This window comes from Ictalurus punctatus, chromosome 5 (assembly GCF_001660625.3).
Source record: "Ictalurus punctatus breed USDA103 chromosome 5, Coco_2.0, whole genome shotgun sequence".
Lineage (NCBI taxonomy): Eukaryota > Metazoa > Chordata > Actinopteri > Siluriformes > Ictaluridae > Ictalurus > Ictalurus punctatus.
Window position 1 is genome coordinate 21568864 of NC_030420.2, and position 26059 is coordinate 21594922.

General features: G+C 37.2%; 2 protein-coding genes across 3 annotated transcripts in view; one reads left to right on the top strand and one right to left on the bottom strand.

Annotated features, from left to right (window-relative positions):
* sema3gb (sema domain, immunoglobulin domain (Ig), short basic domain, secreted, (semaphorin) 3Gb) overlaps nucleotides 1-17085 on the top strand; it is a 37475-nt gene extending 20390 nt beyond the window's left edge. The window contains exons 3-18 of one of the 2 annotated variants that reach the window (XM_017467867.3): nucleotides 6658-6818; nucleotides 7702-7764; nucleotides 7937-8056; nucleotides 8197-8290; nucleotides 8420-8539; nucleotides 9136-9281; nucleotides 10132-10246; nucleotides 10344-10413; nucleotides 10556-10700; nucleotides 10941-11163; nucleotides 11367-11455; nucleotides 11595-11636; nucleotides 12626-12783; nucleotides 12922-12989; nucleotides 13245-13372; nucleotides 14232-17085. In XM_017467867.3, coding sequence (XP_017323356.1) covers nucleotides 6658-6818; nucleotides 7702-7764; nucleotides 7937-8056; nucleotides 8197-8290; nucleotides 8420-8539; nucleotides 9136-9281; nucleotides 10132-10246; nucleotides 10344-10413; nucleotides 10556-10700; nucleotides 10941-11163; nucleotides 11367-11455; nucleotides 11595-11636; nucleotides 12626-12783; nucleotides 12922-12989; nucleotides 13245-13372; nucleotides 14232-14639 — 2150 coding nt within the window. In that variant the 3' untranslated portion in view covers nucleotides 14640-17085. The remainder of the gene's footprint in view (nucleotides 1-6657; nucleotides 6819-7701; nucleotides 7765-7936; nucleotides 8057-8196; nucleotides 8291-8419; nucleotides 8540-9135; nucleotides 9282-10131; nucleotides 10247-10343; nucleotides 10414-10555; nucleotides 10701-10940; nucleotides 11164-11366; nucleotides 11456-11594; nucleotides 11637-12625; nucleotides 12784-12921; nucleotides 12990-13244; nucleotides 13373-14231) is intronic. The other variant, XM_017467868.3, reaches the window with a different exon arrangement.
* A 998-nt stretch (nucleotides 17086-18083) lies between these two features.
* wasb (WASP actin nucleation promoting factor b) overlaps nucleotides 18084-26059 on the bottom strand; it is an 8349-nt gene continuing 373 nt past the window's right edge. The window contains exons 2-12 of the mRNA XM_017467869.3: nucleotides 25441-25581; nucleotides 25187-25273; nucleotides 24833-24929; nucleotides 22333-22359; nucleotides 22191-22226; nucleotides 21821-22013; nucleotides 21683-21725; nucleotides 20508-20661; nucleotides 19871-20289; nucleotides 18730-18841; nucleotides 18084-18624 (exon numbers count right to left, since the gene is read on the bottom strand). Of these exons, the coding sequence (XP_017323358.1) occupies nucleotides 18569-18624; nucleotides 18730-18841; nucleotides 19871-20289; nucleotides 20508-20661; nucleotides 21683-21725; nucleotides 21821-22013; nucleotides 22191-22226; nucleotides 22333-22359; nucleotides 24833-24929; nucleotides 25187-25273; nucleotides 25441-25581 (1365 nt within the window). The 3' untranslated portion in view covers nucleotides 18084-18568. The remainder of the gene's footprint in view (nucleotides 18625-18729; nucleotides 18842-19870; nucleotides 20290-20507; nucleotides 20662-21682; nucleotides 21726-21820; nucleotides 22014-22190; nucleotides 22227-22332; nucleotides 22360-24832; nucleotides 24930-25186; nucleotides 25274-25440; nucleotides 25582-26059) is intronic.

The window sequence follows — 26059 nt, forward strand, 5'->3', positions numbered from 1 at the left end:
TTATTATTCATTTTAATGTTATTGTTTTTGAAGATATAAGGTTGCCATCGCACATGGTAAAATATTGTAATGTCCTCAAGTACATAGGTTAATGTTCCATTGATTTGTGGACACAAGAAATGTGTGCAACAGAAGTCAATGGTGTAAATTCAACAATGTGTGAATAATTCGGCCAATTTTTATTTGATTCCTTATTGCTTATCACCCTATAGAAAGACATGTACACTACAGTTCATGAGGAGAAGATTTTTGTAGTTTTGGACAAATTTTCAATGTATTGCAAAATCTATCACGACGGACTTTGTGCCCCCCCCCCCCCCCCCCCCCATGGATTTTTTGTTCCCCGTGAGAAATATGGCATGTATACCAATTTTCAGACATTTTGGACTTATAGGGCGGAGGGAAAATCACGTACATTTTGGGGTGGCCTGTAGCGCCACCTATGGCCTCATGTCAGCCATTTATGGTGTAGGAGTTACTCGTGGCATGTAGTGTGAATGTGCCAAATTTCAAAACTTATTACCATTCAGATCTTGAGTTATTGGTCACTTTATGGAGATAAGGAGAGCAATAATAATAAGATGAAGAAGCAGAAAAAGAATACTAACAAATACAATAGGTTTCCTCCTGATGGAGGAATCCTAATTAGATTTTATTCTCATCCATATACTGTATTTAAACTATTCCTCTCTTTGTGCTAAAGTTGTGTTCTTCAGCTCCAAAACGGTCTGGCTTTGTGAGGCCAGCCTGAAGAGAAGCGTGAGAGAGAGCGAGAGTGAGACACAGAGAGAGAGAGAGAGAGAGAGAGAGAGAGAGAGAGAGAGAGTGGAAAATGTGACCACTTTTGTTCTCCATAAATGAATCGCATTACACCAGCTTTTGGCTGGTGGATTTAACCCTGGCACCAGTTACTACACACACACACATGCACACAGACACTAATAGTCACCTTAGTCAAGGCCAGTTGGCAAATATTTCAATAATCAGATTCATAAACATTTCTCTCCCAAACTCTCTTTGCAGTTACTTAATAAATATCTCCTACTAGATATATGATACATAATGCACATTTGTTCCCACTGCCAAGACACAGGTACATACAGTCTGCTCCATATGGTTTTGTTCAGTAGAGTTTATTTCAGGGCAGATCTGTTACTTTTAGGCCAATTATGCTTCCATGTATTCATCGCCTGTCAGGATTTCACTCTTAGCCTACTTTCTTTCATCACACATCACACACTGGCACTCTGAACTGAACTGAAGTTTCTTAATGGCTGATGAATTGGACCAAATCAGCAGAAAAACAGTGCACCCATGATGTCATCTCTTCCGTTGTGCTCATATGACTTTAAGTTTGCACGCACACACACACACACATACACACACACACACACACACACACACACACACACACACACACACATGTTTTCATCTTTGTGAGGGCCTTCCATAATTATTAATGCATCTAATAATGGTATCTTTCCACCTAAATGTAACTTTAACTTTAACCACAGTAACCAAAATAAATCTTTTGGCTCTTTTAGTTTTTAAAATAAAATCTGCAGGTTTTGGGGTGGGAGGGAAGGGTGGGGTAGAAAGCAGCTGTCCCCCCACAAGGTCAAAACTGCTACATATTGCTTCCTTATGGGCACATGTGGTATCCAACAAGCTATAAAAAAAACATTACTGTAGCTGCTTAATACTATGTCTACACTTAACCATCTAACCCTAACCTTAATCTCAGCAAGGAAATGCTCAAATGTTTAAATGACTAAGCTGTGTGTAAATATAGATCGGAGGTCTCATAAGAAGGGTCATGCACTGTGACTTATCTGAGTTCAGAAGCCAGAATGTCATCCAGTTCAATAAAATTTCAGTTCTCTAAAGCTACCCAGTCACATGCTTTGTACTATTTGACTGTGTATGTAGCAGACTAGGAGATGTCAAAGTATGGATTAAAGGAATGAGGTCAGACTGGTGTCACCGAGTCAGATAAATGAGAAAAGGTAGATGAATATGCATTTAAGAAAACTGTGTACAAGTCTAGATGAACATTAAACACAGATTGCATGTTTAGGGAACACAAAATGGCTTGGTTTTCATATAATAATAGCAAAGTAATGACATAGTACCAGAGTATGAAATTAACAAGTTTCAGTCACTCCTAGTTAAGAAATTCTGCATCATGTTCATCTTATTCTCTCCTAGTTACAGGTCTCTGTAAATACATATACAGATCTGGGAGGTTTGGCCTGCTCTTTGCAGGCAGGAGCTTGACCTTCTGCCCTTCTTTTACCCAAAGATAGTGGATTTTGTGGGTAAGGCCTGTTGGACAGGGATGAGAAGAGGGCTCTGAGAATAGCATGATGGTGTCAGGAATGCCGGGAGTGCCAGTAAGATTGTGAACATGGCTGGAGGATCACCCATATAGCTGCCAGAGGGAGACACGCACACACATGCACGCACACACAACCACATGCACCCACACGCACACACACACACACCATCAGCACACTTCGCCACCTAGTTAGAGCACCAATAAGAACATCAAATTCACAGCCTGCACACATACACACCCATATAGTTCTTCATGGATGTGAGATTTTAAATGGCATCGTAAATGAAAATGACTATATACAGTCTACATATAAGTTGATAATAAAATATATAATGTTTAGAATTTCAATACCTTTGTTTAGATAAAGGAAAAACCTTGAGTATGGATGTCACATTGTTTACAGTCACAACAATTCCATCCATCCATCCATTTTTCATAGCACTTATCCTACACAGGGTCGTGGGGGAGTCTGGAGCCTATCGGAGGGAACTTGGGGCACAAGGCAGGGGGACACCCTGGACAGGGTACCAACCCATCACAGGGCACAGTCACACACACATTCACACACTATGGACAATTTGGAAACATCAGTCAGCCTACAGCGCATAGCTTTGGACTGGGGGAGGAAACCAGAGTACCCTGAGGAAACCCCCAAAGCACAAGGAGAGCATGCAAACTCTGTGCACACATGGGGGGAGGCAGAAATCGAGGCCCCAACCCCAGAGGTTCGAGGCAAATGTGCTAACCATTAAGTCACCGTGCATTTTTTTTTATCCTACCTATACACATAGCTTTTGCTGCATGATTTTTATTTTTTTTTTATAACCAAGACGGTATTACGGTCACCGTGAGAGTACTGACCTACAGCTATGTTATATTAAATAGCATTCACGTGGAGCAGATTTATGATTTCGGTTTGTCGTATGCATTATCTGAAATCTAATCAACAACAGAACCAAGTGTATGAATGTGACCTTCTCAGCACTACCACTAATTCCATTTCTATTTATTCAGTGAACCCTGGTTGAGTCAGGTTATTATTTGGGAGGAAGCTCAGCGATCCTCTGAGATCAAAGTGCAGAATGGTATGGGGTTAACATGAAGTAATTTATAGGTTTGGTCTGTGTCACCGTTTCTCTGTGCTAAACATGCACTTCCACTTGTGCTTGTAGAGGGCAACGATGTCAGCACCTCTTCATAACTCCAGATTTATATCTAAAGCCAACCAGCTTGTCCCTACCCCACCCTGCAGCCTTTTCTCTCTTTGTCTTTCTTGCTTCCTCTCTAAATTGACCTCGAGTCACATGATACCTCTATGACATTATTAATTGTCTGGTCTTTGTAATACAAAGCTATGTGTACATTCGTGATAACAAAAAACATTTGCTTTTTAAAAAAAAAAAACAGAGGAAGAAAAAGCTCTGAGAGCACAGAAAGGGACAGTTTAGTGTGCAGCCATCCAGCATGCTCAGACAGCTGAACTAATCTTTCATCTCCGCACCTGCTCCGGTCCCTTGTTCACACTCAGCATTAGAGACAGAGGAACTCAGCAAGAGGCGCATAGACACGGCGAGGGAGAATAGCACCGAAATGACTGCCACCTGCTGTATGACAGAGAGAAATGAAGCTCTATCTGTATGCATTAGATTAAAGTGCTTGATCCTCAAACTAAGCATGCTGATATAGGAACAGATTCTTGTTGTGTTGATACTAATCCCAGTTTCACTAATCCCAGAATCACAGAAGCTTGGTGAAGGTTTGCCTGTTTTACTTTCTATGATCTGTAATGTTCTGTTCAGTTCAAAATGGCGCATTATGAAAAAAATATTTGCCTCATATTTGTACTCTTAACTATACAAGAACCTGTAGGAAGGTGGATCCCAGAACAAAGGGGTTTCCTTATATATTGTTTATATTGTTGGTAAGTGAGATTAAAAAGGTATTAGCCATGACAGCTGGTCATGATATTAGAGATGATGTCTGTCAGTAGCTTAACAGTGAAACTATTAGGGTTGGGCACCGTATTATATTGGGCAATGCATTATATCACAAGGTCTCAGATAGGCAGCTGCATTCATGTTTTTGATTTTTTTTTCAAATCAGTAATAACCACCAGGTTTCATGCCATGTTTCCTCCCATGGCTGTATTTCACAGGCACTTTCTCAATCACTGCTCATGACGTTACGGATGCATCAGCAACATATAATGGAATAATATCAGCCCAAATGAAGATATTTGGGGCATTTCACCCTGTGTAATCACCTGACATGACTGTCATTGATAGGATGTCTGAATATACAGTCTGTGCTAGAAACAAATCAGCCCCAGCATCACTTCTTCATTATTTTTCATTCACAGAGCATTCTTTGCATGGGTGTAGGAGCCATTATACATGCCCCCCCTCACATTTCAAAATCTAGGTTTTGTTTACCCCTCTTTTTCCTAATCTCACATTTTATTTCACATTTCCTGCCTGTCTCCGAGCATTTCTGAGTTGGACAGTCTTCAGATGAATCCATTCTGCAACTTTTAGAAACATAATTCAATTTAAAAAATAATAAGTGCAGGGGTCAGACTCGAGTAGTTAGGCGTGCTGAACCATTTGCCTGTTGCCAAGCTTGATGAGAGCAAAGTATCTGTCACTGCAAGGTAACAAGCAAAACCATCCGTGGAAAAAAATCTTGCGTCCTGAGGTGAGGTCCGTTACGACACAGCATTCAGGCACTCTTGTGCACACTAATGTATAGATGAAAGATTTACCACTTTGTATTTGAGGTAGGATATCGTAGCTATTTCAGCCCATGAAATTGCTGATTGCTGGTTTTGATCGACAATTTTGTTGTCGAAATAATTATTTAGCCTATGAACTGTCAAATTTGTATACGTTTGCAAACTAGGTAGCATAGCAAAATTGTGTATATGTGCCATTGCTACGTGTCCATAAACGATTTACTGGTAACGTTAGTCAAAATGTTGACACAGAGATGAGCATCCTACAATAGTTTCAGAGGAAGAGGACAGAGGAGGATGAACAGCAGGTCATAGGAGTAGAAAAGACTGAGGAGGACGAGCTTGTAAGTTGTATGGATAGCCATCAGTTAGCCAACTAGTTCACCTCACACCATGTTGGATGTTTGGGGTGGGGACGCCATCGTGCGAGGATCGCTCCCACTGTTGGTGAGTGGGAGCTCGGAGTTAGAGATGGTCCGGTTTCATTTTCTGTCATGATTCTGGAAAACTTCGCCATGGTAGGGCAGTGGTGCTGCATCAAGAACTGCCATAGTAATTCACACTGTCATCCAGAGAGAAAACTGGACATTGGAGTGATTTTTTTCGATAGCAAAATACAACTCCTCAAACTCATACTCTTAGCTTCAACTTACCAACAGAAACAGCAATCCTCACAGGATGACACCCAAGTCTCAACCTGTACTGTGTCTAGCTACATTAACTAGCAGCTGTTCTTAATGATTATAGTAGTTAGTGTGTTAAATTAACAATTCTCTGTTTGGAGTAACATTAATGAATAAACGTCGCTTTATTCTGTGGCATACATCAGAACTTGTATCTCCATATTTTGGCATTTTTATTTTTTTCATAAATTAATGGTCTATTGGTGACCCTTTACATCTGTCTGTGTGTTTTACAAACATTTAACCAATGAAAAATATTAAAAGAGCTTGTGACTAAATCTCATAACTCTATTGGATACTCAAATTGTCGATAAAACCTCATAGCTCCACCCCGCCTTGAATGAAGTGCTGCAGCAGTCTGAGTATTCTCAATCTTCTGTCACTGCAAATACCTTCTTATAACCACACTAATTAGCTCATTCTTTTCCCAAATGTCATTAGAAATGAGCATTTAAGTGTTTTATTTATTTTTTAAAATCTTTTCGGGGGAGCATGCCCCCCAACCGCCCTAGCATTTCAGCGTCCCCCACCCAGGTTCAAAATCGGTCCTACGCCCCTGATTCTGTGTATTTTTCTCCGTTGCTGGTGTGTTATGATTGTATGGTTCTACAAAAGTCCAACATAATCCACTTCAACACGTTTGTTAACAGAATATATTCTAACAAATGACATGTTATCTTGTTATCTTTGGAAGAGAGGGAGGGTTTAATCCTGCTTGCCCATTTATACCACCTATCTCTGGGTATTACATATAATAAAATATATGCCACAGTTGTATTAATACAAAATCAAAAAAATGTCGAGTACATTGATTGCTAAATAGTTAACAGAAGCCAAACTCCTGACTCCCTTATGTTATGAGACCACTTGGATCGAAACACTCAACACGGACTTTTCCTCCACAGAGCTGCTGGAAACGAGGACCATCCGGCCATTCAGCTTCTCCTTCAACACCAGCGACTACCGAATCCTCCACATGGACCAGGACCAGGGCCGCCTTTACCTGGGCAGCTGCGAATATATAGTGTCCCTGGACATGCAGAACATCAACAAGGAGCCACTCATTGTAATACACTTTTGCAAGAGTCAATACTTTAGTCACTGAATTGAACCGAATAAGCAGTGTTTTTCAGAGAACACATCAAATTAACATTGCAAGATAAACAGTTGAGTGCAGATGTGTCCATACTCTTATGACATATTAAAAAAGGCATATTTTAACCAAGACATTCAACGTTTTGGCTTTTATAAATGTTCCTTCGTTATCAGATATAACAACAGTATTGAAAATGTGTATGTTTAGATACTAGTTACGGAATAGAAGAAAATATATCTTTCTGAATGGGATATAAATATTTTCTCACAATTTGCATGCCTAGCCTTTGCTGCTATTACTACCTTCAAACCTTTTCACATTCTCCCCTACATATAATTTCATAAGATGCCTTCCTTAACAATTCAAATTCTTTCTTTTGTTGCTTTGTAACTATTGTTCTGTTCATTTTGCCTTATATTTGGATTGTTGACATCTTTTTTGCAAATAATTTGTGCAAAAGAGATACTAGAGAAATAATCGATCCTTTTTCATAAAGAAAACATACGTAATGCAAAGCCCTTAATTGTATATTACACACATGTTTGCTGTGAAATTTAAAACCTGATCTCATGAGATATTCATATATTTTAATGAGCAAGGTCTGTATTTCATTTGATTTCATTTAAATGTAGTCATAAGAGAAAGTAGGAACAGAATGGTAACCCTACTCATTAATCTTAACCATTGTAATTTTTCATTCAAATTGAGTTGTACAAATTATTATAATTTTGCAAGTGTGAGACCACATTGGGAGTTTTGTGCAGTGTCAGGTTGTTGTTTTTTATACATTGCTGTGTATGCACATAAATTATACTATATTTTGTGTAGTGAGTAACTCCATGTTTGATCCTAGATCCACTGGCCTGCTACTACCCAAAGAAAAGCGGAGTGCAAGATGGCAGGAAAAGGAGGACAAGTAAGTCTACATTAATCCTCGGTCTTTCTGTGAATGAATGCCTAGCTGTAGGCATAAGTGACAATCTAATTATAGCTCACTGTCTGGTTTTGGGGTTTTGATGACCTTTCCATGTGTGGGTGAAAGATGAAATGAGGTATGAAAAGATACTCAACTTTTCGTCTCATTACAGGGAGAATGTGCAAACTTTGTGCGACTGATCGAGCCATGGAACAGGACTCATCTGTACACATGTGGCACTGGAGCTTACAAGCCCATCTGCACCTTCGTCAACAGAGGCTGGAGGGCTGAGGTGTGCACATGCACATTTACACACACACACCTACATGCCCAGATATGAGACCTATATACGACACCATTCAGGTTTTTGAAATGTATTGTTCTGTCACAGTAAAAGCCTGGTGATCATCTTGTCTATGTGTTTGCGTTCAGGAATATCTCTTCCGACTGGTGCCTGGCTATGTGGACTCTGGAAAGGGAAAATGCCCCTATGATCCACGCCAAGAAAATGCTGCCGTTCTAATCAGTGAGTCTTCTCTCTCGCCCTCTCTCCCTTCTTCCTCTGAAATTCAGAAGAAGTGAGCTGCTATGGCAGAGTCGTGCTTCATTAACATTGATTAATTTTTGTCTCCACACCATTCTCTGCCTTTGCCAGATGGGAACCTGTATGCTGGAGTACATGTAGACTTCATGGGCACAGATCCAGCCATATTCAGGACTCTAGGAGACAGACCTGCTGTCAGGACAGAGCAGTACGACTCACGGTGGCTTAATGGTAGGATGTAAACAGAAAGAGGATGTGTTTTGAGAGCAAAAACCCATACTTAAAACATGGATATTAAGTATAAATGTATAGGATTGATGCTGAGTTTATATCTGTTTTAACTTTTTTTTTTTTTTTTTTTTTTTTACATCCAATCCTGTTTATTTGGAGCATTTGTATGCAATATTTCTGTAAAATGTAAGCTTCAACATTCACTTTTGCATGCTTATAGTTAAAAAAAAAAAAACAACAACAACTGTAAAAACATTATTTACAGTTACTCATAATAAACAGTAACAAAATGCTATATGTACATTTCTGTAGCAAAGGTTCCACATTCAGGCACCTTAAAATGCAACTCCCTTGTTTATTTGGAGTTTTATTTCATCTAATAACTTTGAAATGAATCAGAATCTGTTAGATGGCACAGCATCATTACAGGATCATTAAAGCATCAGTATTACATAAAAAAAAATAAAACGTATCAATTCTGAGCTTGAAGTTCAGAGTTTCAAACCTTCATTTGTTTCTTTAATATATAATATAAATATTAATATATAATAATATCTGTTTTAACATTAACCGTTATTATACTCTCTTTCTCTTAGAGCCCGTGTTTGTCAAAATTCAGAAAATTCCAGATAGTACAGAGAAGAATGATGACAAGCTGTATTTTTTCTTTCGGGAAAAGAGTTTGGATGCAGCAGGAGGCAGCACCCCCAGTGTGTTGGCCAGAGTGGGCAGAGTTTGTCTGGTGAGAACTTGTAAGAATAGAACTGCTAAAACATTTTATTTAGATTCTGACATATAATATTAATTCCCTTAAAAAGAATTAAGAATGTTTTATTTTATTTTAAGCTTCCTACCTAAGGACTAAATCATGCTATACTATATAATGTAAGAACTAAAACATTTATAACATACATGACTTAAGAACTAAAACACTTATAACACACATGAATTAAGGACTATAACATACAACATATACATGATTTAAGAACTGTAACAATCATAACATACACAAGACATAAGGACTCAACATATACTGTACATGACTTAAGGACTAAAATACTCATACCTTATACAGTACATGACTTAAGACATGGGACTAAAACACTTCAATATGCATGACCTAAGGATTACTTTCATAACACACTCATAACATATGCATGATTTAAGGACTTAAACATTCATAGCATATACATGACTGAAGGACAGAGAACTAAAAAAAATCACGTGGAAAAAAAAAAAACAATTACATACATGGCTTAAGGACTAAAACATTCATAACAAAAATGATCTTTCCAGCTTTGATACTAAATGGATAAAATATCATTTTCGGGGAAAAACCCCCTGAAGGAAGCAGCATTCCCCCGCTTTTAGTTTATGTGAACATCATTAATGGTACTGTAATGCTCATGGAAGTATATTATCATAGCATGTCATAATGTTTAAAATAATGATGATGTAGTTTCACACTGTTTTATAGAAAAGGGCTTTAATGTATGCCTTTGGTCCATTATTCATCATCTACAGAGAAAATAACATGCATTTTCTTGCAAAATTAATGTTATATATCTTATCTGTGTCTTTTTTTCCCTTAGAATGATGATGGGGGTCAAAGGTCACTGGTAAATAAGTGGACAACTTTCCTGAAAGCACGTCTGGTCTGTTCTGTAATTGGGATAGATGGAGTAGAGACATATTTTGATGAACTAAGTAAGTAAGACTGTGTATTTAGATTTTTTCTCTCTTTTTTTCCTTTTTTTTCATTTTCTGAATCCAGTGGAGTGACAGATTAATGTTTTATGTTCAGGGGATGTCTTCATTCAGCGGACTAATGATGAACGCAATCCTATGGTGTACGCTCTGTTCTCCACTGCTGGGTAAAGACTGAGCAGGAATTTTTAAACTGCACCTTTTCAAATCATCATGTCACTGTGGCCTGTGTAACTCTTTAGACATCCATAGTGTGTAAGACTACAGTGAAATGGTGATGAGGGTCTCTGCTTTTCTCTCTCTTTTTAGGTCTGTGTTTAAAGGCTCAGCAGTGTGTGTGTATTCCATGTCTGACATCAGAAATGTCTTTAATGGACCCTTTTCTCATAAACATGGGCACAATTACCAGTGGACGCCTTACACTGGAAAGATTCCTTATCCGCGCCCCGGGACGGTGAGTTCCAATGTGGAGAATCATTATATAATGTGATCCTGAGCAGCAGATTGATTATAAGCCACAATGGCAAATTATTAAGCCTGAAAATCAAATCATTTAATAAACTAGACTGTAGTAGTACTGTAGTGTATTATATTTCATTCCCTTTTAAACGTTTTCTACAGAGAGATATTTTTGCCATGCTTTTTTGGGGATTAATCGTTAAAGTGTGCTCTTCTTCTCTCTGATTAAACCCAGTGTCCTGGAGGAACATTTACTCCTGGAGTCCACAGCACCAAAGCCTTCTCTGACGAAGCTGTCAACTTTGTGCGCGCTCACCCTCTTATGTATCATCCTATATACCCTACACACAAGCGCCCCCTGGTGGTGCGGACAGGTGTGGACTACCGCTTCACCACTATCGCTGTGGACATGGTGGATGCTGTGGATGGGAGATATGAGGTGCTCTTTCTGGGAACAGGTACATTTCTGACCAAATGTGTTTTTGTTTTTTACTGGAATTGTGTATGTGATTACTTGCATACTTATAAAAGTGTCCTTTTAAAAACAAACAAACTAACAAATGCTGAAAATAATTTTATAAATAATTCAAGGATGAACATTCTGGGTCTGTTTGATTCTTAAAATTCTCTGAAGTGATGCTTCTGACTTGTTGCTTGATAGACAGAGGAACAGTCCAAAAGGTGATTGTACTACCGAAAGATACAAGCACAACCGAAGAGCTCATTCTTGAAGAGGTGGAGATTTTTAGGGTAAAGATCATATTAAATGTATTTTTTAATGAATAAATGAGCTTTTGACTGAAGATGAAGTCTTTCCTAATAAAACGTTATGTGTGACAACTGCAATACTACGCAAAACAGCTGAATATCTATCACTGATGTTTTTCAGACACCTGCACCAGTGAGAACTCTGAAAATTTCCTCTAAAAGGGTAAAGAATTATTATTGATAGAATTATTATTGATTGATATATATATTGCAATATATATATATATATATATATATATATATATATATAATATATTGCAAACACCATATATATGAGCTAAATATACAGTAAAATTCTATTTAATTTATGAAATTAAAATTACTATTTAAATTATTTGTCCAAAACTATTTAGCCATTCTACTCATTTACTATTTATTGTTCAAGAAAACATGGAAGAAAACATTTAAATGGATTTTTTCTGTTTTAGAAATCTCTGTTTGAAACTGAAATATTTTAACGTATACAGCTTATACACACCTTTTGCTTACACTTGCGTAAACTATTATGTTGCGTATGTACATTTAACATCATATGTAATACGTAAAAATGTGTTACTTATTATATAATTGATAATCCACAGCTAGGTGTCCTTTTAACTGAAAGGATAAAAAATATGTAATTGTATTTTACTATGGTTACAGTTGTTTATGGGCAGCACGTTAGATTAGAACAGTGGTTAAACTGACTGGAACTACCTGTGCAGTATACGGTTTGAAAGCACACCTTCCAGCCAACCAGAATCCAGTATTCAGACAGACCATGGTATAACAGCTGTTAATGACCACCCTACTGCAACACACATCATTGACTCTATTAGAAAAGTGATCTATTTTCTATGCCTTTGTTTTGACAGTTTTTTGGAACATGATGGAATCTTGATTGTGGAATATTGCACAAATCACTATTGTGAAAAAAGTAGGCATAGTTCAATACCATGAAGGGCAAAAAGATCAAACCACAGAGTCAAAGGCAAAACAGGGAGCAAAAACCAGAAGAACAAAAACAGAGGTCATACAAGGTTAGAACTATAGGCTAGAGTGAGCAAAACTGACTGAAGTAGAACTGATTTAATAAATCCTTCATGAAACAGTCTTCAAGTTGACCTATCTATGTGGTGTGACTATGGGCTTTCACTCTATTGTGGCTAACAGCAACAGCTGTACGTGTCATCGGCACGAGGACTTACCCAGGTGTCTTTGCATCGCTGTCCTGCGTATGGTAAAGCCTGCTCAGACTGCTGCCTGGCCAGAGACCCCTACTGCGCCTGGGACGGAGAGAGCTGCTCTGCTTTCACCCCAGCCACCAAGAGGTTGTTATTAACAACTTTATTAACCCAGAACATTTTTATGTTAATGTTAATGCATGTTATTTTAACAGTGTGTATGTGTAAGATCAGAATCATGGTTCAGATTCTTGTTATGGAAAATGTCTGTTGATCTTTCTTTAGGAGAAGCAGGAGACAGGATATCAAACATGGCGACCCGTTACGTCAGTGCAGGGGCTTCAACTCTAAAGGTGTGTGCATGTGATTATGAATACATTAGGAAAAGAGAGAAAGAAATCCCTCTATGCATTTATTCCTATTACACATGTTCTGCTACGTGTCCTTTACACATTTCGTAGAGAAGGGAAGTACAAAAAAAATAAACTAATGACAGTTCCTATTATTAGGCCGTAGTACGTGTAAGCTACAGTGAATTGCTTTGCAAATTTGCAGAAACATCGGCAGAAATAGCATCAGCTGCTTAAGCATCTCTTCCTGTCTCTCAGTAGAGAAGCGTCTGAAGGAAACGGTGCAGTTCGGAGTGGAGGGCAGCAGTGCATTTCTGGAGTGCCAGCCCAGGTCTCCTCAAGCTACTGTGAAGTGGTTCTGTCAGAAAGATGGCAAGCGTAAAGCGGTAAGATTTCAAATCAACACTCACAAGCAACTCTGCGAAGATTTTCAGTCATGAAAAGCAAGTGCAACAGTTTGCCTCTGGCTGCTTACAGACTGCACATGCACAGACACTGCACAAGATAGAAGCTAACAGTTAGAAGTACTCCTGAGTTAAAAAAAAAAGTCTGCACCCCCATTTTCAATTAAAAAAGGAAAATGTATAACTAACATACCTAACTAACGTACAAAAATGTGTTTTTCTTGCAACAAAACAGTTGATTTTCATTTTTACCATTATACCGTTTTATAGTGTACTTGTTTATATAGTTCTAGCTAATTCACAGGGACGTCTATGGCAGATGCTTAACATAATCTAAGTCTAATATTAAACTAATTTAAAAACATACTAGTTATGCTCCTGGTGCAATGGAAAAATGTTGCCCTATCATCAGGAGATCGCAAGTTTGAAACCTGATGATTACACAGCCATCTGTAGCTGGAAGCGAAAGGAGCAGATCTATTCATGCTGTTGGGTGTGATGGATGGAGTACTCTCAATCAGGGAGACCTTGTTAATCAGAGTGACACTAACCAATCATGGACTCATGTATTGGGAAGAGGGCAGTTAGAGTTTTACTCTGTACTGTATGTGTTATGCTGCCCTGTGTTGCAGCAGGAGCATGTCACTGGCTGGGAAATCTCTGGCAAGTTAAGATGACTTGAGTTGTGCTAAAATATTGCATATAAGGGATATCATCATGCAAGTCCCATCACCTTGATATTCTCCTACTACACACTGATGATCACTGATTTATTTATTTGTTTACAGTCAATTTCTCCAATAATTGAAGTAATATCCTTTTAAACCTGGTGATTTCACAGCTCAGTCGTGATAAAGATGTCCTGAAGACGGCTCATGGCATCCTGCTGAAATCTCTTAGCCAATCAGACTCTGGTGTCTACCACTGCCAGGCCACAGAGAACAACTTCAAGCACACGCTGGCCCGTGTGGCCCTGCGTATTCTCGACCGTGAGATTGTGGAGGCCCTTACGGCTCCAGACGGCCCCTCAGATCCTGAGCGCCATCACCAACACGACAAGCAGCATCACCCACCTCCTCCTCCACCCCCACCTCAAACCCTGCCCCCACCAGGCCAGACACACTCACAGCCCGAGGTGACGCTCATCAACCAGTACTGCCAGTCCTACTGGAAGCAGCCTCACAAGCCCAAGCGCACTAACCGCAGGCATACAGAGAAACAGGACCCTGAGGAGCTGCTGGTGCAGTGAATGTATTGAGGAAAAAATACTCACAAAGCCACTTTTTGGTTGCATTCTGTGCATTGTGTGAGCAGGCAGAATCACTAAAAACTGTTTCTAAGCTTAATGTCATATTCATCCCCTGGGGCCATGCACAAGGTCAAAACCAATAGACTTATTTTATAAATTGGGAATTTTACACTGCATGTTGGATATTGGGTAAGACGCATGGTGCAGTAGCTTCAGCTCAGTTTTACTTTGGCTTGTCTAAAGTTACAATACATGTCTACATGTTTGCAGTGCAGTGCATTTTGAAATAATTTACATACACTGACCTAGCAGTTTAGCACGTATGCTACACCTACATTGTACCTACGCACTTTGGTCACTGATTATCAGTCACAGCTGCCTGTAGTAAGTGTATATGTTCCAAAAGAAAAGAAAAGAAAACTGATTCACACCAGCATTAGTATATACGGATTAGTCTCTTTTGTTAACCATTGACAATTTAAAGGAAAATCAGTGTTCCATAAACATTGTAGTTGTGTAACTCTACTGCTTTGCAGTTCTTGTATTTAAAGCTTGTTGTGTTGAGTCAGATGATTGTTAGTCCTCAGTGTGTGTGGAAAACAGCAGTGGAAAAATACTGTGCAGGACTTCTATATGATTCCACCCCCATTCACGGCACAGCCGTCTGCTGATTCATCGAAAAGAAGCCTTTTTGGTCCTGTATTGGGATGTAATTATGACATGCATTATGCTGACCAATATTTATGTTATCAAGACCAAGGGTGATTTATAAATCAGGATGTATAAAGGTAGATATTGTAGTGTTCCTTTTCAGTCTTTGATAGTAAGTACTCTTGAGCTAGTCTGCATCAGACAAATCACAGCTGCAAATTTTGCATTCAAGTGTGATGATGTGTTTATTCGTAATGATTAATAGCAAACAGTGTTTCTAACATTTTTTTTGCAATAGCTAAAGTCCCAAGTGGCATTATCACCAAGAATTATTACTCTAAAGGCTAAGATCTACTAATAGTGAGGAAACGACTAGGATTTGGAGGTGGTTGAAGGTTTGCTGTTTTGAACAGGAATGATGAGATACGTTTCTGCAAGATAGATGTATGGACCAAAATCTGCTCCAGCCTCCTGTCATAGTAAGAATGATTAGCACACACACACAAAAAAGTAAATACTGTATATAAAGCTGAGAATGCTTTAAAAACTGGAGCACTAGCTCACACAAAAAAATAATGTTGAGAATGAGTCAAACAGACTTTTATGGCTGTTGTACATTTGTGCTTATGAATGCGAGTATATAATTCTAGGGGAAAATAACAGTCTAATTGTTTCTGTCCTGTGAAACAAAGTCGTGTACTGAGAAAGTAATGTGGGACAACCATGTAAGGTATTTTCCTTGCATAATCAGGTCATATTTTGGTGGGAATTTCTGTAACTTATTGCATCTTCCAGATCACCGTATTTGAACTTTGTAACACAAAAATAGTAGTTCTTCAACTTTTGCACCTTTTGCATATAAGTGGTAGATGTTTTCTGTGGTCAGCTGTGGTCTTGTGCTTGTGTATAAAGGCAGATCTTGTGCTTGCCTATGTGTATGATTATTACACATGTACACTGAAGTGGTAGGTATTTGAGTGTTTGTCAAGTTTTAACTCTATTACTCTCTCTTTCTCTATCTGTTTCTTTCTCTCTCTCTCCACACAACATATTTATTTTGAGAATGTACATATTCATGGCCATTGTGCTCTTTGGTGGTGGAATATGACTGGGAATAGCAGATTTTATATCATGGTGTGTACTCACTAACAGGACCAGAATATACAGGCTCACAAAGATGCTTGTAGCAAAAAGGTTTGTTTTTCTCCTCAGTTGTGATAAGTGTCAGTCTTTTAGTCTATTCTGTAAGCATGTTGTGCTTTTTTTTGGCAGTATGATGAATTCAGTGTGAGAAATGATTAGATAAAGATTTAATGCAGTTCAATTTGACAGATTAAAAAAAAAATGTAATCTTGTCATTTGACCGGAAGAAATGAAATAACAATGTTGAAATTCATTTTGTATGAAAAGTTTAGGGACATGGACAAAACTCAAAACTTCTCATTGTTTGTATGTATGTATATTTCAGCTGGAAAGCACAGAGATGTCTGAGGGCTTGCACGAAAGTCCAAACTGTAATAGTTTCCAGTCGTTTAAATGTTATTGTGGTTAAAGATATGGGCTTTTTACAGAAAATGTGGTATGCAATACAGATGATTTTGGTTCTTCTTTATCTTTGCTCAAGTGGCTGCATATTACAATAATTCTCTTATGTATTCACTGTGTTTTTGTTAGCTTAAGTTAATGTGGTCATTTGTAATAAATAATATTTTATTATGATTATATTGTGAGGTTGGAAATACTCATAGATGTTTTATAATCATAACAATAAACTGCTGTATTTGTTCTTATTTAACCTCTGGTTGTCATTGCACATTTAGTCTTTTATAGAACTATTATCAAAATATCAAGAAACTAGGAAGATTGCATTAAATCATATTTAATGATTTTCCTGTTCATAAAAGTATTCCATAAGTTCTTAGAGGAAAACGTAGTGTAAATAAACAGTTTGTGCTCTATTTCTAACCTTACGCATTACCATTTAAATCCATCAGAGTCAGTTCTGCTTTTTTTTTTATCTAGTTCACACAGTCCATAACATTTTGAGCTATATATATTTTTAAAGAACTATTTGAGCAAATACAGATGTGACCAATTTAAAGGAAAAAAACAAATGTTTTAGTAAGGTTTTGGGGCTCTCTGAGACACCATAACAGCTTCAGTGTGCCTTGGAATTGATTCTACAAGTCTCTGTAACTGTACCGAAGGGATGAACACCAAAGATGTTTTGATGATGTCGGAGAGCGCTGTCTAACCCATCTCTCCAAAATATCCCATAGGTGTTGGGTTGAGAATTGGTGACTGTAAAGGCCATAGCATACGATTAATGTAATTTTCATACTCAACAAGCCATTCAGTGAGCTTTTGTGCCCTGTGGTTTGGAACAGTTAACATTCTGGAAGAGACCAATTCCATTAGGATAGAAATGGTTCATCATAGGATAAAGGTGATTAGCCAGAATAATTGTGGACTGATTTTCAGTGACATATCCCTTTAAGGGAACAAGTGGACAAACCATGCCATCAAAATACCTCTTACAGGACAACAGAGCCATCAGTTTTTCCTTTAATTTATCATACATCTATAACTATTTCTGTCTATGATTAAAGTTCAGTTGGACTCATAAATGTTTTGGTAAGGCTTAGAAATAAGAGGTAGAGATAATATTAAATGTAAAATTCTCAGAGTGATTAGTTATTTTTGCATTTGTAAACAAAAGAAAGATGTATTTGGACAAATGGGAAATGCTAAATATAGAAAATTGCCATCAAACGGGAAAAATATTCTCACAGATTGCATAATGAGTTTGCTTTATTCAGTTTTAATAATACTACTATTTGTTATCACCTAAACCCTTAAAAGAATCATTCGGGTTACTAGTGGTCCGTGACATCTTCCTCCACCTCCCAAAATGGCAACAACAACAAAAAAAAAACAGATTGCAAATTCTGTTTGAAAAAGGATTGACCAAATAACAATTTACATGTAAACTGCATTTTGTAATGTCTAAATATTGTACAGTTTAGACACTTGTATTATTTGACAAACAAAATGTAAATTGCTATTACTGGTTGTAACAGTTTTATACTGTTTTACATTACACAGTTTTACAAGTTTTACATGACAGTTTGTATAAATTCATGTTAGATATAATTTTTAAGGTGATAACGAACTGAGGTACAGTTACTGAGACACCGACATATTTTTTTTTCAGATTTAACAACTGTGTGTGTGTGTACACAAGGGTGTGTACTGTTTACCAGAGATGGATATTGGCATTAGTCATCCCATTCATCATCATCTTCATCCTCACCTCCATCATCTTCTTCATCACCTAAGAAAAGTTTGATTGAAATTAGACATAGTTATGAGGCATCTCATAGAGAAAACACAGAGTCATACATCATTTCACCAACATTTGTTATGCTTTGATATTTACCTGAGGAATGAATGACTTTGCTTCTTTTCTGCATCACCATCATCAGAGCTCCAACGATGCCCTCACCACCCTGATCTTGTGATGAAGGATGAGGATCAGGACTGTCTGTAACCTGATAATAATAGAATATAATATATAGGCATAAATGTGAGAAAGCGCAAATATACACACACACACACACACACACACACACACACACATACATGCATATATATATATATATATATATATATATATATATATATATATATATATATATATATATATATATATATATATATGCATATATATATATATATATATATATATATATATATATATATATATATATATATATATATATATATATATATACACACACACACACACACACACATTATATACACATTAGTTTTCAGACCCCAGAAATAACTACACACATCTCTTCAGGTGCTCTTCAGAACTTATGCAAGAGTTACACAAACCCATTTTTCCACAACTGTCTGACAGTTTGATTGGAAAATATAAGGAGACATCATCAGAGACATTCATATATTTATGAATTAACTTAAAGTGAGCTTTAAGTGTAGCAGATGAGATATTCATTCAAGTGTGGGCACCCTTTCTTGGCATTAATTAATTACTTTGTCAACTGAACAATTAATAAAAAGTGTGCTGAAATAACCACTCTCTGTGTACACTTTAGGACTTCATGACCTCAGTTTTGTATCTTGTGGCATAATTAAGTTGTATGTACAATTAACTGTCAAAAAAGTTAAATAATAGGATGTGCTGGATCAAGTGCTATTTCATTATCTGACAAATAATGAGAGTGGAAGCTATATAGGTTAAATAAAAACAAATGTTGATAAATGTGATAATCACCACTAGAACTATTCATGCATATATCATATTAGTCTTTTTTGTCGACAACAAGGCTTAAAGGCAAGTGCTTGTGGTTAAGGGTGGTGGTCTAAACATTATGGGAAAACCCCATCTCAAATAGTTCACTCAAGAGAAATCTTCCAACTTCATAGGTGTACATGCACTACCTGCCTCTGAATATTCATAACTTTCCCCACGTAAATATTAAGGCTATTTTTGACCTTAAGTAGCCAACTCTGAATACGGCCCTATGTTTGCAAATAACACTCTGTCTTACAGTCTTTAGCTTGGTGCCCAGTCGTATCTGGTCCAATAAAGCTCCTCTGCCACTTCCTGAAGTTGTAGAAGGACTGACCGGGCTGCTGCTGTTGGAACTAATGACCGGAGCAGGAGGTGGAGGAGGTGGAGGGGGAGGGGGAGGTGGAGGTGCTCCTCCTCCACCCATAGAAGAACTGGGGGGAGGTGGTGGGGGAGCTGAGTAACCACCAGAAGGAGGTGGAGGAGGTGGAGGTCCAGTTCTTCCAGTTGGAGGAGGTGGTGGAACGGGTCCACGAAGTGGAGCTCTCTGATTACGGGAAGTAGCTGGTGGAGGTTGGCCAGGGACGGGAGGAAGGTTCCGGTCCCCACGAGGTGGAGGGGCTGCAGGTGCACCACTTGGGACTGGGGGTATACTCCGAGATGGAGGAACCATTGCATCTGTGTGGACAGTAGAACTTGTGACATCTTTGCTAATGTAACTGAAGTGCTATTTGTATAAACAGATTTAACTTTATTTAACAATACTGGTGTGAGAGGTATTGTATATGGTCTGAATAATAAAGGAATAATAAGGAATAATGGATTCAGGAATTGTAATAACAAAAATAATACATTAAAAAAAACATTTTATAAGGATCCATGAAGCCAGCGCTCACCCTGCTTCCTCATCTCCTCTTTGACAGCATCCAGGCCACCAGACTGCTCAATGAAATCGTAGATAAGTTTGGATGTCTCTTTGTCTGTCAGCTGGTCTTCACTGATACCAGCACAAGAAAACAGTTTTTTCAGATCTGGGTCCAAATTATTGGTCTAGAATAAAATAAAATAAACAGGTTTATTACACATGAATCACTGTAAAGACTATCCTGTTTGCACTTAATTGTACACAGTGTTTTGTTGACTAAAGCTAAGACAAAATATCTCGTTTCCATGACGAAAGTGAAATTGTACCTAAATTAGAAAAATTCCATCGATCTCAAAATGTATGATGGAATGTAATTAGATTTTCCTCACTGATTAAAAATGAAATCAGAATGTCAAAACTTGTTAAATCACAAAAAAACGATGGTTAAATCTACACTGCCTTCATAAAAATAATATTGAAGAGCATTTGAAGAAAGTAAAATAACTAAAATATTTGGTCTTTATAGGTCTTCAACTGCTCAGTTGACAAAATGTGCTGTTTTTCCATAAACTAAACATATAATTGTATATAAATGTATTTTTGTCAAAAATCTTAGACTAAAGCTCAACACAAATAGGTTTTGTACACAAATGTACACAATCCTTATTAAATGTGAGAAACACAATAAGCAAATTAAGAATTATATCATTATAATTAAATAAGTTGTAAAAGTCATATTTATGGGTTAATTAAAAAAAAATCTAGCCCACATTACCACACTGCTTCAATATTTCTCAGATGCTCTTACAAACACAAATGGTAGAAAGTCCCTCTGGTCAAGTCAAAGGTTGTTTTAACTTATATATTAAATGCATTAAATGTGTCTATTTTTTGTGTTACTGTTCATTTGTGCTTTTTGCTCTGGTTAATTGCTTTATTTTATTCATTATAGTATATACTGTATTTCTTCATTTTAATTTTTGTAATTGTGAGTTCTTTTATTACAAAGCAGTTCTATGTCATTTAGACATTTTAAGTGTTTCTTTTTAAGTTACACACATTACAAATGTAATTATTTCCACAGTAATTAGTAATTAGTTCCACAGTAATTATGTTAGAGCTATTCAGTGTTCATTAGTTGGCACATTGTAGTTGCTTAAGAATGCTGTAAAATATGTGAAAAGAGTGAAAAAAGGAATTTCTTACATCAAACCCAGTGTTTGGATCCCATCCTACATGTGTGACATGCCTGGAATTAAGGAAAAAGCAAATGTGAGATCATTTTTTTAAAAGAATGAGAATTTAAAATTTCAATTATTCTGAAAGCCACTTATGCAAACTTACTTAAAACCACTGGGTGCACCGATATCTGCCTTGGTAAGTCGAGGTCCCTTCTTCTTGCCCTTCTTGTCTTTCTTTCCTTTGCAGAAGGAAGCAGGCGCAGGCACAGGGACACTAGAAGATCGATACCGAGAGGCCAAAATGTCTGGGTTTGGGATATCTATTGTGGCCATACCACCTGGCAGCATCAGTGGACCTGAAAACAAATACAGCATACAATATCTGAAACCTGAAAGTAGGTATACACACCAGTGACACACAGACCATCTTTAGCATTATTCAACAGGAAAATATTTACACTCAGCAACTAACTTCAAGGTATAAACCTATGGGTCTTTAGGTTATACAGGACTCATAATAATATAGTACTGACCATTTGATGGGGGTGTGGGTGGTAGCGCTCGTTTTTCTGAAAAAAGAAAGGAAAATTAACCTCTTTTCTTCCAAACATGAAATAGAACAGAGGCATTTGATTTGACAAATGTATATATTAAAGCACACTTGCACAGACTTACCTTCAGTTGGAGAACTCTGTCTTTTTTCTAATAAGAAAAAAAATATAGATGGAGGCTGGTGAGGTGCTGGTTTTTAACAAATGTCACCTGAATTTCATGCAATTGTTTGTTTACTTTGTGAGCATTTTAGTAGAATTTTAGCATACAAACAAAGAGCATTTTAGAATAATTGTAGGGGACAAAGTATTAGCAACACATCTGTGTTATTTTTGTGTTGTTTTTTAACACATCTTTATGTGGAAATGTACTAACACACAGCAGGTGTTAAATGTACTAACACACTGATTGTGTTAAAAGCAACACTAAATGTGTTGTCATTATCTGGACATGAAGGTGTGTTCAATTAACACATGACTGAGTGAAGGTTTGTAGCAATATATTTATCCATTAAACCATTACTGTAAACTAGAAAAAGCAAAAATGTGCGATAAAAGTCCAGTTTACGACATTAAATGCATCACTATCTTCGTTAGCTTTAGCTTACATGTTTGTAATGCCCACTGGATTGTAAGTTGGTTTTTTTTCAATGTTTTAAAGATCTCCTTTGATCAAAATCTGACATTTTTGTCTTAAATATATGACTTATTTGTGTCATATATAAACACCACTTTGACAGCTCTAGCAATACGTTTCTTAACACCTTATTGTGTATAAATAAAGGAGATACCATGCTGACATATTTGTTTATAATGTGGTATATTTGACATTTTCAAGGGGTAAAAATAACCCTGAAAATATTAACCCATTTATGAAATATAATTTACCCAGCATTTTTGTAATAATTAAACCACCCTTTGGGTTGAAAAACACTCCATTTACTGAGTTAAAATTAACAACTCAACTTGATGTTCCAAAATGGGTTTTGTCCTACATTTACGCAGCTGTTGGGCTAAAAAAAACAAAACAAATTGGGTTGTTTTTAACCCAGTGTTTTTTAGAGTGTAGTATTTGGAAGGTGTACGTTCACATTTGGGAGGTGCACATTTACTTCCTGTAGAAGCATAGAATTAAATAACTTGAATTAACTGAAGTGCTAGTGGTCTATTTACATCCAACACAAAAATGGTAAATTAACAAATTAACAAATTAACAAATTAGCATTTACAGCATTTTATATATATATATATATATATATATATATATATATATATATATATATATATATATATATATATATATATAGAGAGAGAGAGAGAGAGAGAGAGAGAGAGAGAGAGTGTGTGTGTGTGTACAGTATACCGTAAAAGGCACTATGTACTGCTGCATATCTTCTAATAAGTATCATGAATGTGCTGTTTGCAAAAATACATGAAGAATAAGGATAAAAATTTACAATAACAATCTTGCTCAGGCAGTCCATAATGTTGGGTGTGTCTCTCCCCAGCAATGTAAACAACAACAGTGCCAGTGCTAGAAAAACAGGCAGGGTGTATTGATATAAATATATATACATTTTCTCTGCCAAACTTATTCCATTCATTGCCCTTTTTCACAAAACATGTGGTACAACTACTTTAGTACACATAAACTACAATGCTCAAATGATGCATATAAAATGCTAAAGTGCTAGCTACATGCAGGTTCACTCAAAGTTGCTCAGGTACAAAGAAGCTGAGTGAGTGGGAAAGAAGTTACTTCAGTTTCTGTGGTTGGGGCAAATCGAGTGTTTGTCGTAGCAGACGGCTAATCGTGATTTGTTTATGGGGACCAGACGGACACTGTGCCATTTTAGAATTTTTGATATTTGGTTACATCTCACACTGCCTGTCCAGCATATACAGTACATCTACAGTATATATGCTCATATTTAAAGGCTCGTATTGCACAGTCCAACTGAGATCCACAATGTGGGTGCTGAAACTGTACATGTGCTACAGACAGTTATACATTTGTTCACTAACAGAGGCGTATCTCCAAGTCAGGCAGGGCAGGCAATTGCCTGGGGCCCCGCATACTGAGAGGGCCCCCGAGGGCTGATCATTTAAATAATCAGAAATTTTCATTTTAAAATAATACACAGCAACAAAGGGGGCCCTTTTGCAAGGCGCTATCTCATTTGAAGGCTCGTTTATGCACTGGGCTATTACAGGGGGAAGCGACACAGTTTTGAGACCATGTTCAGCATGACCATGTTCTTCCGATCTTTTTCAAGAAAGAAATGAAGTCTTCAAAACACGAGTCTACTGCGATTCCTCAACGGACGTACAGGATCACAACAATATCTCTGGATAAAATGAAGACATAATGACTACATAAAATCTGTCAGAAGTCACATATTTCTAGGTTCGCCTCTGTTCATTGATTTTCAGTAACCACTTTATCCTGGTCTGGGTGAGTGGATCCCATAAACACTGGGTGTGAGGCTGGAAAAATCATGTTCACATACTACAGTTTATCTAATGTTATCTACACCGTCTATAGGTTTCCACAGCTTTAACAAGCCGAAATGAATAGGGTATGTGATTGATGAATAGTGTATGTGATAGTGTTGCTATTTGACCTTGGCGATTGGCTCTCTGGTTGATCTTTTCCTCTAATGAGTTTCTGAACAGGTCCGATTCCTGCTCACTTGCAAAGTTTAGACCCACTTGGCAGTCCTGAAACATACAGATGTATATTGCTCCTTTAAGGGAAATGATTGACCATTTACTTAGATTAAAATTCTCTCAAACTGTTACAATCTCTGAGCACAAACTGAAAACATCAATTTTTGTAATTTTCATGCCAATAATTCTGTTGGACACTGTATACAGTGAGCAAACACTGGTGATAAAAATCAGTCATACATTACTTTAGAGTTACCTCAAGAAACACAATGTATACAGTATTTATACATTAATGGATGTATTCTTACATCTGCTGGGAAACTGAGAAAAAACTGCTTTGGACTGGAGTAAGTCATCTGATTATATAACTCTTGCTCCCATATCATTTTCCCCTCCTGAAATACATAAACATGCATAAACACACACTTACATAACCATATGTACACATTAGTCACATTTAGTATTCTTATTATTAAAATAGAAAACAACATTATCTTTAAAAACCGTAAATATAGCCTATTTCACTTAAATTAAAATGATAGTAAATATTTGCAGAAGGAACCTTTATATCATAAAGGCGGATGAAGTATGAACGGCGTGGGTTGTCCTTGACAAAACACGCCACTCCAGTATGCTGTAGACTCCAGTGGGCTGGACTGTGGGGAAGGGCCATATAGAGCTGTACAACAGCAGTGGCCAGACTCTACACACACACAAGACACAGCTTTGCTAGACACATAAAACAATACACAAATATGAAAGAAACTAATACATGCTAATGTATCTTCTCTGCCACAACAGGAAGTGGCCTCAAGCAGCACTTCCTGCCCTTTGATTCAACACTTTTTCTCATTTTCACAAATGTACAAACACACTAGGAATAATTTAGCCACATATCAGTTATATATTGTATCAATGTGTAGCTAATAGTCCTATTTATGCCCTTCGATTAGTGCAGAACACATTATAAGGAAATAGATCAATTCATGAAAATGATCAGGTTACACTCTAGGGCCTGTATTGTTCTGTCAGTTTAATCTGATTTCTGCATTGTGTTAACAGAATACCCACTAAGAAAATGAAGCATTAAGACTCAGAGCTGTAGTTCTATTTGATAAGCATTAGCAGTAGCGCATGCTGTCTCTCTGTCTATAACAAGAAACATTTGAGTACTTTCGAAA